An 18,055-nucleotide genomic window follows, 5' to 3' on the forward strand; every position below is an offset into this window, starting at 1 on the left:
TTATGCTATGGGTATAACAGTTTCTATGGGTATAAAATTATTGCATGACATTTGTCCCCCCTGGTGATTTCTGAAAATTATTATAGAATTCAACAACTCGGTAGAGAAGTCTGGAGCCAGTTAATTTTTTCCCTGTTGTAATGACTTGACCTTTTTTGCTCGAATGTCCAGAGACTCTTTTTTGCTGTTTACTGAGTATACTGATCAATGTTGATTAGTTCGTATTAATTTTTCTTCTGGGACATGGCATGAACTTTGAACATGTTGACTTAAGTCTTCAACCTCCTATAAGATGGTAGACTGAGTTCACAAGACAGAGGCATCCCTTCCATTGTAAACACTTTGAAAAAATCAAAAAGAAGACTAGAAAGGCAATGTAATGGCTGAACTGAATATCAGCTGAGGCTGTAACTCAGAAGGAAGCAGACTCAAAGATGAAGAGATGGAAAACTGAAAGACAAATTAAAAGACAGGCAGGGGAAATGGGAAGATCCAACATATGCCAAACAGACTTCCTGAAGGAGCACATAGAAAGAATGGGGAAGTAGAATATTCAGGGAGCTAATGACTGCAAATTTTCCAGAACTTAAGAAGGACATCACATACTGAATCCCTAACAGTATAAATAAGAACATATTTCAAACACATAATAATGAAACCACAGAACGTCCCCAAAGAGAGAACATTCTAATAGTGATGGAGGGAAAATTATCTACTAAAGAATAATAATCAGTCAAATAGCAACCATAGATACCATAAGACAATAACCAATACCTTCAAAGGCTGAAGGAAGAATCACTGTCAACCTATAATTCTATGCCAAAGCTAGCAATCATTTAGCAAAATAAAGTCACATTTATACACACAATGATTGATAGCTTAATACCACAGACCCTTACTCTAAGGACTCTAAAGGATATACTTAAGCAAGAAGGAACATGGACGAAGATGAAACAGCTGATGCAAGAAGCCATGGTAAGAAGAGAAATGGGTAAAATATGTCAGAAAAAAATATGTATTAATCCTAAAAGCAGCAACAACAATTTCTTTAAAAAAGACATTTGATGGGTTTTAAAACAATGAAAATAAAATGGTAGGCATGGCATGTTATATGGAAAGTAGGCTGTTTGGGGAGAAGTTAAATTGCTCTTGATCTTTGAGAAAGAGACCTGATAATTTTAGAATTACTTAAAAATAATAAAAAATTTAATATTCATGTTGAAAATTTGAAGGTAATCAAGTTATAGAAACAGAATGTAGAAAACAGTAAAGGGGGAAACGTAATGAAATAAAACTTGATTAATCAAAATGCAAGATTTGATAGGAATAAAGCCAAAAAAAATCTATAATGAATAGAGATATTCTTTCTTTTTAGTTTGTTCATTTATATTTTTGAATTTTTTTCTGTCGCATTTATTCCATTTTCTTCTTCAGCAACACCGAATGTGCAGGTGATGAATTCTATTGCCTGTCTTTCATATCTACTTTTTCCTTTATTATTTCACTTTGCTCAGTTTTTTTTAAGCTTGTTATCTCACATTTTTGTGTTTTCAGCAATATCTGTTATTCTGTTATTTCTGCCCTCCATATGGATATGATTTTTGTGATGGTATTATTCTTCTCTTTCATTTTTATCCTGAGCTCTGCCAGATTATTTTGCATCTGCTTTCTTGAGCCCTTGTATCTCTCTCTCACTATATATATCCCAGATAAATGTGTGTGTATAAAAATTCTTTGGAATTAAAAAAAAATCTATCTTGACCTCATTTATGGTATAATCTTTCTGGTATGTGGTTGTATCTACCTTTCTTATATCATGTTCTTTTTTCTCTTGGTTTTCTTGTGTTTTCTTGTGGCCCCTTCTTGGCTATTTCTGTTTGGAATGGGGTTGTTCCCAGTCTGGTAGGAGGTAAGGGCCAGGGAATGCCCCCATGAGTCAGCTGCATTACAAGACATTGCGGATGAAAGCTGTTTTACCACTTTGCCCTGTGGCATAATTCTAATGCAAGTTAGGAGAAGTTGCACTGGTTTTTCATGAACTTCCATGTGATACAATTTTCCAGGATGTTTACCTTTGACTTAGCTTTCACAACCGTCAACGTATATAAATTGGCAGCTCAGGGCTGCAGGTCATCCAGGGTTTTGCCTCCACAGGATACATTGATAGCCTGCTTCTTAGAGAAATGGTGCGCCTGTGCTTTGCTGGTTGAATACTTCCCCTGCCACGTGGTCAACAGAGGGGAGAGAAGCTCCTTAGGCAGCCTAGACACCACCTCTCCTTCCAGAGGAGATGGTGACTGTTTTGCTGCTCAGGCGCCCCACCACCGAGGGAATTGGGCGCTCTGAGAGCTGTCCCAATGGACTGAGTAGGTCATTGGGTAGTCGCTTATAGCATTCTCCGTGACTGACAGACAACATTCCCAGGCTTTCTTCATATATCATTGTTCAGAATTTTAGGTATTTTCTTGCATCATTGAGGCTTTTTCTTGTATTCCTTGTTATTTTCAGTTGATTTCAGGGAGAAGAGGTGGCAGAGTTATTTTTACTTCATTGCTTTAAACTGGAAACCACCTTTTGCCAGACTCGCTTTTAATAACAAGTCACCTCCTGCTACATGTATACTTTTATCATTTTAGCCCCTTTCTCTGTGGGAGTGGAGAAGGGCTTACCAGAAAGATTTTTCCTAAAAATAGGAAAAAAGTCACTCCCATCTTACTTTAATGAGACTTCTATTTCATCAGATCAATATTCCCTCTCCACTGGATAGCCTGGGTTCTTAACACATGAGGAAGGCTCCCAAGAGACTTTAATGTTATCTTACAAGCAGACCCGGAACTCAATCAAGAATATTTAAATATCTTTATCAATCACAGTGCAATTCGTATTGGTAAAATTATTCTACTGATAACAGTTTAAAGACATATGGGGTCTGGGGATGACTGGTAAGTCACATGTGGAGGGGTCAAATTTATTTGTTATTCTGTATTATCAGTTTCACATTGAATGCTCATTGTTTTGATCAAGTGAGATTTTAGGTTAAGCTATTTTTATCATACAGCAAAAATAGGGAAGATTTTTACTGAAGTTATTCTAAGAAAACTTACAACAGGACCAGAAACAAAACCAACTAAGTAATAATTGCCAGTTGCTGCAAATGATCTGTGTGAACAGAAGTCCTATACATGCTTTTCATTTGACTAGGGGTATAGTGAAGGGCTCTAGCTGAAGTCACTTCACATCCTCTCCTTCGTACCTAGGCTCTCTCAACCCACAGTCGAGCCTGGAGAGACTTGAGCAATCAGTCCCCACCTAGTATACCATAGTCCTGAGGAGGATGGTGTGTTCAAAGTTGTCCAGTCTTCCCTGGACACATCTATGTTCTGGGTAAGCAAAGGAGTATTATGCTTAGTGCAAGCAATAATGCTTCCACCTAGGAAGGCAAGTCTTGTTTATGAGTGCTGACATTTTCTACCTCAGATGTTTTAGCGAACTAGTCTAGAAATACTTCCTGTTTACCTTACTGCTTCCTGAAGGAAAGACTTTCTTTATTTAAGGATAGATTAATCTGTTTTTCTCACCTTGACAGTAGCCATATTTTTCATGCCTTGTCAGATGAAGAATACTAGAAACATTAATCGGCAGTGATAATAAATATTATAGTTAGGGAGTTGTCTTTTGCTTTGGAAGCACATTTACTGCTGTGTGTCCTGTCTCAAACCATCTATTTTTGGAATAAGTGATTGTAACTCTCTAACCTGGTCATTCTCCAACATTCATGGTCACAGTCAGGGAGAATCCACATCTTTATAATACTGAATTCCTCTATCCTTTCCATTTCTTAAGTCTTCTTTTTGGTCTCCATTTTTCTGGAAGCAAATTTATTTTAATAAAACACTTGATTTTGAATAGGAGTTGCACTCATTTTCAAATTGGCCCTAATTTTAGAAGCTTTGCTTTTTTGTTTAATTAATTAATTTTTTGGTTTTAGTTTTTTGAGAGAGAGTGCGAGCAGGGAGGGGCAGAGGGAGAGACAGAATCCCAAGCAGGCTCCACACGCAGCGCAGAGCCCAAGGCGGCCCAAACTGAGGACGCTGGGATCATGACCTGAGCCAAAGTCAGAAGTCAGAAGCTTAACTGACTGAGCCACCCAGGTGCCCCTTTTGTTTATTTTTTTTAGAACAGTTTCAGGTTCACAGAAAAATTGAAGGGAAGGTACGGAGATTTCCCCACATACCCCTGCCCCCACCTGCATAGCCTCTCCCATTGTCAACATCCTCCACCACAGTGGTACATTTGTTACAAGTGATGCACCTACAATTGACACATCATTATCACCCAAAGTTCATAGTTTTTACATTAGGGTTTGCTCTTGGTGTTGCATATTCTATGAGTTTGGACAAATATATAATGACATATATCCATCATTGTAGCATCATATAGAGTATTTTCACTGCCCTAAAAACCCTCTGTGCTCTGCCTATTCATCCCCTTCCCCCTCCCAACCCCTCGCAACTACTGGTCTTTTTACTATTTTCACAGTTTGGCCTTTTCCAGAATGTCATATAATTGGAATCATACAGCCGGTAACCTTTTCAGATTGGCTCTTTCACTAGGTCATATTCATTTAGTAATGCATTAAGGTTTCTCTATGTCTTTTCATGGTTTGACTGCTCATTTCTTTTCAATCTGGGATAATATATTCCATTGTCTGTGGGCTGGTTTTTGTGTGGACCTGTTTTCAACTCCCTTGGATAAATACCAAGGAGGATGACTACTGGATTGTATGATAGGAGTATGTTTGGTTTTAGCTTTTGCTTTTTAGAGAGGGAGAGAGAGGGGGAGGGGGAGGAGCAGAGGGAGAGGAAGAGAGAGACTATTAAGCAGACTCCACTCCCAGTGCAGAGTCAGACATAGGGATCGACCTGAGTTAAAATCAAGAGTTGATGCTCAACCGACTAAGCCACCCAGGTGCCCCTGGATTTTGGCCATTTTGATAGGTGTGTGGTATCTTGTTTTAATTTGCATTTCCCTAATGACATATGCCGTGGAGCATTTTGTATATCTTTATTTGCTATTTGTATATCTTCTTTGGAGAGGTGTCTGCTAAGTTCTTCAGTACATTTTTTAATTGAGTTTTCTGTTTTCATATTATTGAGTTTCAGGAGTTCTTTGTATATTTTGGATAACAGTCCTTTATCAGATGTATCTTTTGCAAATATTTTCTCCCAGGCTGTGGCTTGTCTTCTCACTCTCTTGATATTGCCTTTCGCAGTGAAGAAGTTTTTAGATTTTAATGAAATACAGTTTATCCATTATTTCTTTCATGGATCATGCCCTTAGCGTTCTAAGAAGTCATCCCCCAGGGCATCTAGGTTTTCTATGTTATTTTGTAGGAGTTTTATAGTTTTGCCTTTTACATTGCCTTTTACATTTAGGTCTCACCCATTTTGAGTTAATTTTTGTGAAGAGTATAAGGTCTGTGTCTACTTTTTTTTTTTTTTTGCATGTGTATGTCCACTTGTTCCAGCACCATTTGTTAAAGACCATCTTTGCTCCATTTTATTGCCTTTTCTCCTTTGTCAAATATCAGTTGACCATATCTATGTGAGTCTATTTCTGAGCTCTTTATTCTGTTCCACTGATCCAGTTATCTATTCTTTTGCTAATATCAAACTGTCTTACTTATGGTAAGTCTTGAAGTTGGGTAGTGTGGGCTTTCCAACTTTCTTCTTCTCCTTTAACATTGTGTTGGCTCTTCTGGGTCTTTTTCCTCTTCATATAAAGTTTAGAATCAGTTTGCCAATATCCATAAAATAACCTGCTGGGATTTTGACTGGGATTGCACTGAATCTATAGATCAAGTCGGGAACTTGGTAGATCAACTGAGATCTTAGGCTGGATGTGGGTATTTCTCTTCTCCCACATGGAAGGCTAGAGCTGACTGGAGTTGAGAATTTCCTTTCCCCTAGGTCAATTAGGCTCTGATAATGCCCCAGCAAGTTGGGCTGCGGTTAACTCATAGGTTAATATTTGTGTGGGATAAGTTGATTGAATTTTTCCCATTTTGTAATATAATAAGGTACATTACATTTCCCACTTGCTATTTGTCTTTATATTTTCAAAGAAAGAATATGCTATGTGTATAACAATACATTTATATATTTAATAATCTATCATATTACCCTGTTAATAGGGCTTTTCTCTGGGTGCCATGTTAATAGGGTTATGCTCTGAGTGCCATCATATGTTTAGCCCATGAGGTACTAAGGGACTACACTGCTCCCAAATGTAACCAATGAGTGATATCCCAGTCATCTTGAGAGGAGTGGTTCTACAATGTACATTGTTTTCTCTGCTCTAGCTTCTCCTGCATTTTGAGTTCTGGTAAATAATTTTGACATAAATCGATTTCCAAAGTTATGGTGCCACAGTGCTTTCTTTACCTACTACAAAGGAACGAGGAGAGTCAGAAGCTAAGTTAGAAGACAGATTTTCTGGTCACTTGTGATGCTTTCAAGGAAATGCTTGAGGAAGCAGAGAATAAAGAAAATTAGGAGATTGGTAGAAGTCTTTTTTAACATTTTGAAGGATATCTTAAACATTGCTAAAAGCTGAGAGGATTGAGAAATTGCTTCAGTATGATACTGAAGGAACTAGAGGACCTCATATAACTAAGTTCAGTTAGAGCTCTGATTCCTAGGACTGTATCTCCAGGCTAAACTGGTTAAGTGCATGTATATTGTGTTCATTGGCTCTTTATTGATCTTCCCTATTAGATCTAACAGGTTTTCCAGTTAATGCTTTGTTTGGTGGTCACAAACCTATAAATAGCAATAATTTTTCTCACTTTATTTTCACTATTTTTACCTCTTCATAGTCTCATCCAAGTGCATTGCCTAATTCTTGCCTGTCCATGTCTTATTCATGATTTGAATGAGGATGATTCTACCTTAATCATAAGAATGCCTCCTGGTCTTTAAAAAACAAGAACAGGGGCACTTGGGTGGCTCAGCTGGTTAAATGTCCAATTGATTTCAGCTCTTGGGGTCCTGAGTTTAAGACTCATATTGGACTCCACAGTGGGCAAGGAGCCTACTTAAAAAAAACAAAAACAAAAAAACAACCATATCCTCTTATCTCTATTTTATGAGAAGTTTTAACATCAGAAATTGCTTGATTGTATCAAATGCTTTTCTAGCCTCTATAGGAGATATTGTATGCCAATACATTTTGAAAAATTGCTCGATTTTGTTGTTAGTCCTTAGGAAAGTGAAAATTAAAACCAAAATGAGACACCACTATATTCAACCTGAAATGCTAATATTAATAGGGTTGATTACACCAAGTGTTGGTGAAAACATAAGGAACTTGAACCCTCAAACACTACTGGTGGGAGTGTAAGCTGGTAAAACCATTTTGGAGAATTGGTTGCCGTTATATTATTTCTGAAATCTGAGCATGCCCATATCATGAAGCCAAGAATTTTGACTAGTAGGTATATAGCCAACATAAATGCACAAATTTTTGTTTATAATGTGTGCATTATACTAGCTTTATTTGTAACTGGATCAAATTGAAAAGCAATTTTCCTTAATAAATAACAGGATAGGTAATTAAATTGTAGTATATTTATACAATCACCTACTTGAAAATAAGATACTAAATTTTTTTCTTTGGCCTAATATGTTGGATTATGTTAATAATTTGCCTAATGTTGCTAGGTTCTTGCATTTCTGGGACATTTCTTATTGGTCATGGTGAATTGGTATTATTTGTACTTTTTAGGCTGAAAAGACTGGCTTCCATCTTTCTTTTGGTTAACTCTGACATATTTAAATTTATGCTTTTACGTCCCTTATTACAGTGACTTAAATCCTTCCGGTGACTATGAACTTGTGAATTTTAGTTTAAGTCAGGATGTCAACATTCCAAAATTCCCTTTTCAGACACAGAAGCACTGAAATCCTTTATCAAATTTACCTGAATTTTCTTTCTCACTTCAATATTTAGCCATTTAAACTCTAAAACTAGTTTCCTCCCCCCCCCCCCCCCCGCCCAGGGTGATTTAGTCACTAAAAGCATAGATGGAGAAAATCCTCTGGGCCTTGTGATATTAAACAGGATAAAAAAAAATGGATAGAAAATTACCTACTAATGTCCTCCATTAATGGTTATTCTGTATTTTAAATTCTATTTTTTTTATTGCTTTTGGCTGCCACAGGTATAAGATTCTTGATACGATAGAAGAACACTTTAATAGTACACTAGCTTTTATCTATTCATTTTATCTTCTACTTTTATGATTCATTCACCTATGAAGATGGCTCTTTTGATAAAATGCTCTGGGTAAGTTAAGGTGAACCAACTTGTACTCCTTGTCACACTACCCAGAGGAATATATGTAATTATGTAAAAAGTTAAAAGTGTGTTGATTTATTCATTCAATAATTATTTATTGCCTTGTTTTTATACAAGGTTCTGAGCTGCTACTGTATATCATCAAAATAGAGTAATGTTCAGGAAATGATTTTTTAAAAATTAAATGGCTGAGGACATGGGCTATTTTGACTACAAAAAGCAGAATCTTTTGAACTGTGTCAAGTAATAGGAGTGGTTTTCTTTTTTCCTTCTTTTTAACATGGATATGTGTGTCAGTAAGAAAGGTATCTCTCAGAGTTACTCAGGACTAACTGCTGTTTAGAATTCAAGGCAGCTCTGGGGATGTGGCTATTGTTTTGTCTGTTTAGTAGCCAGGTTTAAGGACTCTCTCAGGGGCTGGGTTGCTCAGCTGGTATGTACAAGGCCCACATGTCCTATGCATCTGGTTTATATGCGTGCTGATACTTGGATTTCCCTCAGCTTTCAGGGGTCTGCATGGGACCTGGGAGATGGAAGCCTCAAGCAGGAAGAGGAAGCCTCCTACAACTACTCTGATGGGTGCTGAAATCACATCCCTTTCCATGGAAGGCACCAGGCGCTACCTTGTATGTGACTCAGCTGCTCTTTCAATCTTCTGTCTTGGCTTTTCATTGTCGTTCCCCAACCTCTAATGTCCGGTTTTCCCGACAGAATCTAATTCCATCTGCCATGGGCAGAGGATTTTCTCCATCTATACTTAGCCTGGGGGCTAAGTCAGGGGCATGGCCTGGCAGCTCAGAGTCTCTTTAAGGCAAAACTAGCCATCTGTTGAATAAATCAACATTATGCTGAGAAAAAGAAGGGATAATGAAAAATTAATTTTTCATTGTGACTTATCAGTTGCTTGAGCCAGACAGAGGGGCCTTAACTTTATGTACCAGGTAGTACAATCAACATACCTCGTGACACAGATGTCGGAGACAAAATCAGTAAAGATAGTTTGAGAGATGGAGAGCACCTATTTATTTCTAGAAAACTTTGAAAAGTACACTAAATAAAACATTTGCCCTGATAGGCAAAGCAATCCCTGTGAAGACAGGAGCTGGTGTGGTTTGTGGAAAGGACACGGGAAGGCTGCTAACATCTCAGCTCTCCTCCCGGCTCTGCTGCTACCTCATTACCATGTGAACTCAGGCGACACATTGTACCTGACTGAGCTGTAGTTTCCTCATCGCAAGTGACATAATAATACTTGCTAAATGTATGCCAAAGGGATTTTGTGAAAATGATGGGAAGGTGGTTTGAATATGCTATAATGCATTCTTATGATGAGAAAGAATGATTTTGGATTTCAGATGCAAGGGCTATGCAATCTGAGAGGAGTATGAAATTGGGGCAACTGCTGAAGTAGGGATTCTTATCACTCCAGTGGTTTTCTTTTTAAATTTTAACCACAATAAAGTATTATTATAAAGATTGTATTATCTCATATATATAGGATTATTAAAGTCTGGCTTTAAAGTGATTGTTTGCTCTCAAATGTAAGACATTTATTTTAAAGTTTCTTTATTATAACCTAAATAAGATATAGGGACTAATGTTTTTTTCTCGGCAGAACTCTGACTATATTTATTATGGAAATCAGTGGGAAACGGGCTTTATTTAAGGGAAGTTTCTGGGGGTACCTGGGTGGCTCAGTCAGTTAAGCATCTTGATATTAGCTTGATATTAGCTCAGGTCTTGATATCAAGGAGGTGAATCCAAGCCCCTTGTTGGGCTCAAAGAAAAAAAAAGTTTCTGTGCCACAATATTTTGGAATATTTATTCCATTTTATAGCTCATGCCAATGTCTAACTCTTATACAATCTACATTTCAATTATGTAAGTAAAAAAAAATTCAACTGTCTAAGTAGAATTCATCAACCCAACAATTTTCTTTAACTGAATCTCAGGTGCTGAGACCCTGTGTTTAAATATATAAAATTACTATACTTAATCAGTGATTGTAATATGGAGGTCTGAACCCTAACTGATCATAAAAGTGAGGTTTAATGTGCTTTCTTTCATTCTTTCCCTCCCCCCAATACATAGGGAAAAAAACTTACTGATTTTTATACTACCAAGGTTGTGAGCAAATCCAAAACACTTCATGGATATTGTTTATCCTCACTCAGCACGGACCAAGTAAAATGTCATCCACCTCATCAAACAAGTACATTTTTCTTTTTTGTTGTAATCACAATCTCAGTAATATATTTCTGATTAATATAAATAGAAAACCATTAGTTAAAACTTAACTTACTCAGTTTGATACCGCAACATTTAAGAGCATGGGGGCTCTCGTAGACAGAAAACAGTAAAAGGAACACATGATAGTAATAAATATAGAACACAGCAATTAAATGAAATTCACTTGTGTCTTACTATTGTATGTTTTGTCTTATTATTATAAGTTTAAAGTCTTGTTGATATTATAAAACTAAACTTTGATGTTATAAAATGAAACTTTCTGCAAGGCCATTCCTCTGCTGTGGACTTTACCTGGCTCCTGAGGAAGTATCAGTTGATAATCTGGCTTGGAAAGATTTGGTTAGCGTTCCTTGAGCTCTGAGTATTCATGGATTTTGGCTTTACAAATGGGCTGAGACCGTGAGGTATCCTTCAGACGGCCAGAAACATCATGGGTGACTCAGTAGGAAATTTGTTTTTTAAACAGAAAAAGACCAGCATCACCCTTACTGTTGGCAGAGTGTGATCTAAAAGAGAGATTAAAAAAAAATTAGCAAATATTTGAATTGTGCTTACTAGGTACCAGGCTCCCCCAAACTCTTCAGAGGCATTAACTCATTTAATTTAACCCTTACAACAACCTTAATAGGTAGTATGATTATCTTTGAGGTCACTTGATCAGAGAGTGATTGGGATTCAACCTCAGGCTCCCTGGCACCGGAGGCTTGGCTGCCTCTGTGACTAGTGATAAGAGTGCTAATGGGTGTACCAACTGAGCTGGTTTTCTGGTACACTGCTGTACTCCAGGGGAGAGCCAACAAGTCTTTTCCTTTTTCTTTTTTTTTAATTTGAAATTTTTTTTCCATAATTGATTCTTTATTGAGGTAGAGTTGATATATAATCTTACATTAGTTTCAGGGGTACAGCACGATTCAATATTTGTATATGCTATGAAATGATGACCACAATAAATCTGGTTACCCTCTATCACCATGCATAGTTACAATTTTTTTTTCTTGTGATGTGACCTTTTAAGATTTACTCTCTTAGCAACCAATTAGTTTTAACAAGTACTGTGGTGAACTTGAAAGAGTAACCATGGCAGTTGTCTATGCCAGCCAGGCACATCTATACACAGATGTCAGATTTCTTACAATAAGATTAATAATCAATTTCTATGATGTTAATACTTCCCTCTTAGTTACATAGTAAACTTTCCTTATAAAAAGCCAACCTTGCCTGAGACCTAGCCATTGCTAAGCCAGCATGGTGGCTGAACTCATGGAATAGAGAGATGAAAAGTCAGCAGGGTCTGAGAGGGAAACTCTTTGCTTCTGGACCATTCATGGATTTCTTTCTTTTGTATAGGTTTTCTTTTTTAAAGTGTGGTTTATTTTCATTTAATATTGCTCCGTTTGTATTTCACATTCCCCTTAAGTATCTAAAAATGTTACAGAATAGTGTCATTTCCTTTCACATTAAATATCCAATCAGCCAGGGAATTCCAAAAAAACTAAATATTAAAAAAGGAATTTGAACTTGGCAATTCCATTCAGTCAACTGTCTAATGGGATATGAGGAAATCTCTTATGTGCCAGAGATAGTGCTTGGCATTTTACACAGTTACCCCATTTAACCCCACACACAGCCTTGCAAGGTGGTCTCACACCCATCATTTGAGGGCCACGGAGAGAGGCTTGCAGAGGGTAGTAGCTTGCCGTGAATTTCACACTTAGTAAAAGACCTTAGTGAATTATAAATCCAGGTGTTTCATCCTCCATGTAACATAGTAGTATTTAAGAGACGATCCAAGGTAGGGGTATCTTGCTAAGAAAGTGCCAGATTTGCTGGCAATCAGTGATGGGTCAACACCGCTGCATCTGGAAATACTGAGCAAATAATGGCGGTAGGGGGCATCCAGCCACTTCCTACATGATTAGTTGAACCACCTTCACACACACGTTGGCAAACTGTGAGATAGCTAAACTAAGGCTCCGGACTAATTTATTCAGCTAGCAGGAAGAAGCAGTTTTTGAACAAAGGGGAGACCAAGGCCTAGGAGGGGAATTAAAACAATTTGCCTATTGAAGCTGGTTGGTGCTGCAGTACTGAACGGCCAATTGGCTGCAAAGAAGTCTTTTCCGCCCCGCCTGAATGGATAGAGCTACTGTAGGACTACCCAGGGCTCACCTTCAGATGAGAAGGCGAGTCCCATTATAAGGGATATATGTAGATCCATAACACATCCTGGCAGTATGTTTCTGTAAGAAGTACGGGATGGAAGGTTGGAAGGTTTCATTAATCTGGGACGAAAAAAAAAATCTTGTTCCCGGAGCGTGTATTTTGGGAGGAAATTACACCATTGAAGTTCCCTCCTCGAGATACCCTTTTCCCTCCAGGTACATCATCCTTCTTTATCGATCCCTAGGAGGGAGTGCGTACCCGGGGCTCAAGACCCGTGCCTCGGCTCCGAGCAGCACGGCTGGCGCTGGGGTCCCGGGGCTGGCGGGGACGGCAGTGACGCAGGAGGCGGCCGCGGCCCAGGTCGAGGCGCGAGGAGGTGGGGGGGGAGGAGGGGGCAGGTTGCTCGGCGCGGTGCGGCGCCGGCCAATCAGGAGGCGCGGTGTTTGGGGCGAAGGGAGGGGAGAGGGCGGGTGGGGGCCTCCAGGTTTTCTCCGGTGCCCGGGCAGCGCCGCCTGCAGTTTCGAGCACAGGCGCGGAGCCCCGCGGGGGTCTCCGGGCGCGCCCGCCCGTCCCGGTTTTCCGCGGCTCCCCCGCCCTTTCAGGCCCGCCCCCTTCTGCGACCCAGACGCGGCTCCGACGGCGGCCGGCCTCCTCTTCTTTGGACTCCTCGGCTCTGCCCGCAGCGCGAGTCGCCCGGCTGCTCAACGCTTGGTGTCCGGGGGCGGAGTGGGGGCGGCGCCGGCGGGGGCGCCTCACCCTGGGCCGGCGGCGGTAATGTTGCTGCGGTTGCCGCCCTTGCGGCCGGGCGGGCAGCTGGCCGTGGCAGGAGCCGGAGTCGGGGCGCGCTCGCCGCTAGCCGGGACGCCGCCCTCGCCTGCGCTCTGCTCCCGCGGCCGCCGCGGGGCGCCGGGGCCCGGCGCGGCATGAGGAGGAGGCTGCGCGCCCGCGAGCGCTCAGCTCCTCGGCCCCCAGGGCCCCCGCGGGCCCCCGCGCGTCGCGCGCGCCGACTGCGGCCCCGGCGCCCACGCTAGCCCCGCGCAGGCACGAGACGCCGCGGCCCGGACGAGGCGGCGGCGCAGGCCTGCCGAGCGCGGGCGGGCCGCCTCCTGAGCGCGGGGGCTTCGCGTCCAGGACCCCGGCGGACGCGGGGAAGCCCGGGCGTGCTGCAGTTTGCTGCCCCTCTCCGCAGGGGCGCCGCGGCGCGCAGCCCGCGCCTCTCCCCACCTGCAGCCCCTCCTCCCGCCGCTGCCGGGCGGATAAAAGGCGCGTCCTTGCCCTTCCAGGGCCTCCTCAGGTCCTGCGGTCCCCGGTCCCCCCCACCCCCCCGCGCCTTGCCTCCCCTTTCCCTCCTCCACCCCTTCCTCTTTGCCTCCCGCGCCTCCCCTCCCCCGGCTCTCCGGCCTCCCATTCATTCCGTCTGCTCCCTCCCCATTCCTCCTTCCCGCTCTGGCCCTCTCCCCTAGGTCCTCCCCGCGCGGACCCCATTGCAGTCTCGGGGTTCTTAGCACATTCATGGAAGTTTAGGGCCTGGATGGTGCCCCCAAGTCCGGCCTGAGAGCGCAGCCTGAGCTGCTGGCCGGGAAGAGGAAGATGTCTGTGCTCAAGCGGATGATGCGGGTCTCCAATCGCTCCCTCCTCGCCTTCATCTTCTTCTTCTCGCTCTCCTCCTCCTGCCTCTACTTCGTCTATGTGGCTCCGGGCATCGGTAAGCACCGAGACACACCCTCCCTTCCCACGGCCACACCGAAGGAAATGCAGGGTCTTCCTTAGGGGATTTGGAAGGTGCATAAACAGGGGCCCCGCAGAAAGCATTTTATTTAAAATGTTATTTCAGACGTGTCAGATAAACTGCTCGGGGCATGGCTTTGGTACGTGAGTTTCGTTTGTGCCGGTTTAAATAACTTCAAAGACTGCATTAAAGGGACGTAGCAAAATTAGGTGTGGTGACCCCGGATGCCCTGGTCGCTTTCTTGAGTATTCATGACAGCTTTATTCATTTAATATCACGTCTTTAAGCCTAAACTCGATGCTTAGTCGTAGTTTTATTCAAACACCCTCAGATATAATAACTGGTTTAAAAATATGAAGGAGAAACCAACACCAGGGAATGTGACTGAGTTCAAGAATGTATGTATTCTTGTGTTCTAGGTCACTTTTTTAGAATGGGGTCAGTGAACATTTGTGCCACACTTCAGGAATTTTTAGGCGATGAGTTTTCTTGTGAAAACAATGCTCCGTTCTTCAGTCTGCTTTTCAAGGATAGGTAGACTCTGCTACCTGTTAGGATGATTTCTGAGATAATATAATGACTAAAATGACAGTTACACAGGATAGTTTGTAGTTTAACATTTTAACCTATTTATCATATTTTGGGCCAGATATACTTTTTAAATAATCTACTTGAATTGGCTTATTTAATATTCTAATTACTCAGTCCCCTTTGGTTGAAAAGGTGCCACTCTGGCATTCTAATGAATAAAAAATAAGAACTTCGTATGGATATTAAAACACATCGCATCTCCAAAACTTTTTCTGAGTTTTGCCTGGTTATTATGTGTTTAATGTTAAATATTTGTGGTATATATTTAATGTTAACGTATTTACTGTAAAGTGTAAGTTTAATGTTCCCTTAGTAGTAGTGTGTATCTCCTGTTACTTCTTTTTAGACACTAGTAGTCTTTTGAGCCAACCATTTCTCCCTGGGTCAGCCAAAAATGTATGGCCTCTTATACAGTGAAAACATGTGCAGAATTTTGAGATGGAATTAGTATCAGGGCATTGTCTTGTGTGATAATAGATTATCGTAATGAATTGCAGAGGAGAAGGAAGATGCAAACCTCGTGGAAACTGTTGCATTTCCTAGAACAGAATTACTATGTGACTTTTTCTTGATTAAATGTTTGGATTCAAGTAAGAAGTATAAACTAAGATAATGATGCTTGAGAAGACATAAATTGTTGAAGCCTTGATGTATTCCAAAATAGGAGTTTGATGTTAAAGTTCAAGCAAGTATGAATATTTTAAGATACTATTTTCCTTTAATGCAGATTTTTCTTTAGGCAAAATAAAAAGCCCTGGGAGCCTGTAGTAGAAATGACAGTGGTAGTTCAGTGGACTTGAGAGTAGTTAGCCAAATTATTTGGCTGGCTTTTCTTAAAGTCCTCTGCAATTTGGGCAGTCTTACAAATTAACTCTTCATTCTACAGCCGTTTTTACTTTGTCAGGTAGCTCTTTAAAGGTTGGAAATCTTTGGGTGACGTTAGTTAATCAGACATTCAACTTTGAAAGGTTTTGCAGAAAAAGGTTTTTTGCAGTTAGGTAACAGTGTTTTTACCCTCTTGGTATTTTGGGTAACTTGTGTTGAAGTTGTGTTACTCAAAAAGTTAACCAAAGGAAATCAGAATTCTGTTACTTGGTAGTCCTCCTTTTTTTTCCTTGGTGCCTCGATATATTAACTGTAGATTCTTAAAATTCAGTTGATACAAAATACTAATACATTTTTCTCACTTATGTATAAGTTTAGTGTTTGCCATAGAATAATCACTGATATGTCATAAAAATTTGGCAATTTTCTTATGGCAATTAGGTTGACACGGTTTAAGCTACTGTTTTTGTGGGTCTTAAAATTTATAACTTAAAAAAAATGATTAAAGCCAGTAAGGAGAATGAAAACCAAAACTTATAAAGTGCTATCAGTTTGTTAAGCTGTATCTATTTCCCAAAGCCAGTATTATTTAGCAGGAAAAAAAATTCCCCTTATTTCTCTTTTATTGGGAAGCAGTTTTCCAAAAATCACGTTTGCCTGAAAGCTCAAATTTTATCATTGGCAACAAATACTGTCAGGTTTTTGTTTTTTTTTTTTTTTTTGAAGTGCCTGGCTCACTTTGTTCATTTTTGGGAAAATGTAGATCAAATACAGGAATTCAAATAACCAAGTTTGTCAGTTCTTTAAAGTAAAAGTGATAGTTTATGAAAAATATGGCTAGTGCCGCTCATAATGCAAAATCAGTGCACAAGTTGATTTTTAGGATAACCATAGTACATTGGTATGCTACAGAAATGCTTTATGTACACTTCCCTTTTCATTACAGATTTCTGCTTAATGAGATATACCCCAAACTAACTAAATTCTTATAACTAATCTACATTAGATGTACAGAGAAACTTCTTGAAAGAATTCATGTTTCCATCTTGGGGCAAAACTTGTGACTAAAATATACGTGGTGTAAGAGAGCACTTTTTATTTATCCTAAATAAATGTTTCAAATGTCTTCTGTTAAAAAGTCCATATTATTCCATCCACATCAACCTGTTGTGTAGACATTAATTTTGTTTTCCTACATTTTCTGTCCAGAGACCTATTTTTGTCATGCACCTTCCCCCAAGCAGTCCTTTTCTCACTTTTAATCCCTCTTCCTTAGCCTTCTTCACCTGTGTTTCTCTCTCCCCCCTCTCTTCCCTCTGAGCAGGTAGTACCACACAGTTGTAAACAGCATAGTCTGTTTAGTTTTCAATGTTTTCTCATGTTCCACAGTTTTTTGTCTATTTGGGTGTTACTCTACAATGAGCCCCATCGAACTCAAAGCTTATTTTAAGAATTATTTTAAGAGTAATTTGAAACATTTTCCTTGAAATTTCTAATTCATGTAGGAAACGCAGGGATAGTCTTTATATTAGGAACTTTAATAACAAGGAAAACTGATCTGCAGACACCCACTCCCCCAGGAAGGCGGATTTTTCCCTAGCCTACCTGGTAGAGTTAGGAACCATTAGTTGTTTCTCGTTCTCTTTCACCTTTGTGCATGATTGCAAAAAATGAGTGCAGTTCCCCCGCCAAGGTCTAGACATGGCTGGATTGAGAGTGGAATTCCATTTAGTGTTTAGTTTCAGTGCTACTTCCAACACAATATAATTACATTTTCCTTCTAAGGCATCGTAGGAGAAGATGAACTTATGACTTTTCATTTTCACGTTTCATTCAGCAAACACAAGTGGAGTATCACAGATAGGCTAGACATTGAAGATAGATGACTAAGACACAGATACTTCCTTCATGCTACAATGGGAGGAGCACCAGGAAAGAGCTATAGCCAGTCCTTGGAACGCCTGCGTTGTGGAGTGAGGGCTGGTTAAGGATTTCCAGAGGGAGCGGGCCATTGAGGGTGAAGATTTATCTGGACTAAGCAATGGGACAGCATGACCAGCATGGTACTTAGAAAATAGGAGTATTTCCCTCTGGCTACCACTTAGGGTGTGGGGTGGCAGATCAGCCAGGTTGAGAAAA

The 18,055-nt window shown here is 40.4% G+C and overlaps 1 protein-coding gene across 11 annotated transcripts in view; it reads left to right on the forward strand.

Annotated features, from left to right (window-relative positions):
* The first annotated feature begins 14,125 nt into the window (after positions 1-14,125).
* Positions 14,126-18,055, forward strand: part of B4GALT6 (beta-1,4-galactosyltransferase 6) — an 89,141-nt gene continuing 85,211 nt past the window's right edge. For 9 of the 11 annotated variants that reach the window (XR_003211077.2, XR_012380057.1, XR_012380056.1 and 6 more), the window contains exon 1: positions 14,126-14,476. Coding sequence is in view for 1 of the 11 variants with exons in the window: in XM_025886397.2 (XP_025742182.1) it covers positions 14,362-14,476 (115 nt within the window). In the remaining 10 variants the exon portion in view is untranslated. The remainder of the gene's footprint in view (positions 14,477-18,055) is intronic. The other 2 variants (XM_025886397.2, XM_073898367.1) reach the window with 2 other exon arrangements.

Source organism: Callorhinus ursinus, unplaced genomic scaffold, assembly GCF_003265705.2.
Source record: "Callorhinus ursinus isolate GAN/ISIS: 27379988/994484 unplaced genomic scaffold, GSC_fseal_2.0 scaffold11, whole genome shotgun sequence".
Classification (NCBI taxonomy): domain Eukaryota; kingdom Metazoa; phylum Chordata; class Mammalia; order Carnivora; family Otariidae; genus Callorhinus; species Callorhinus ursinus.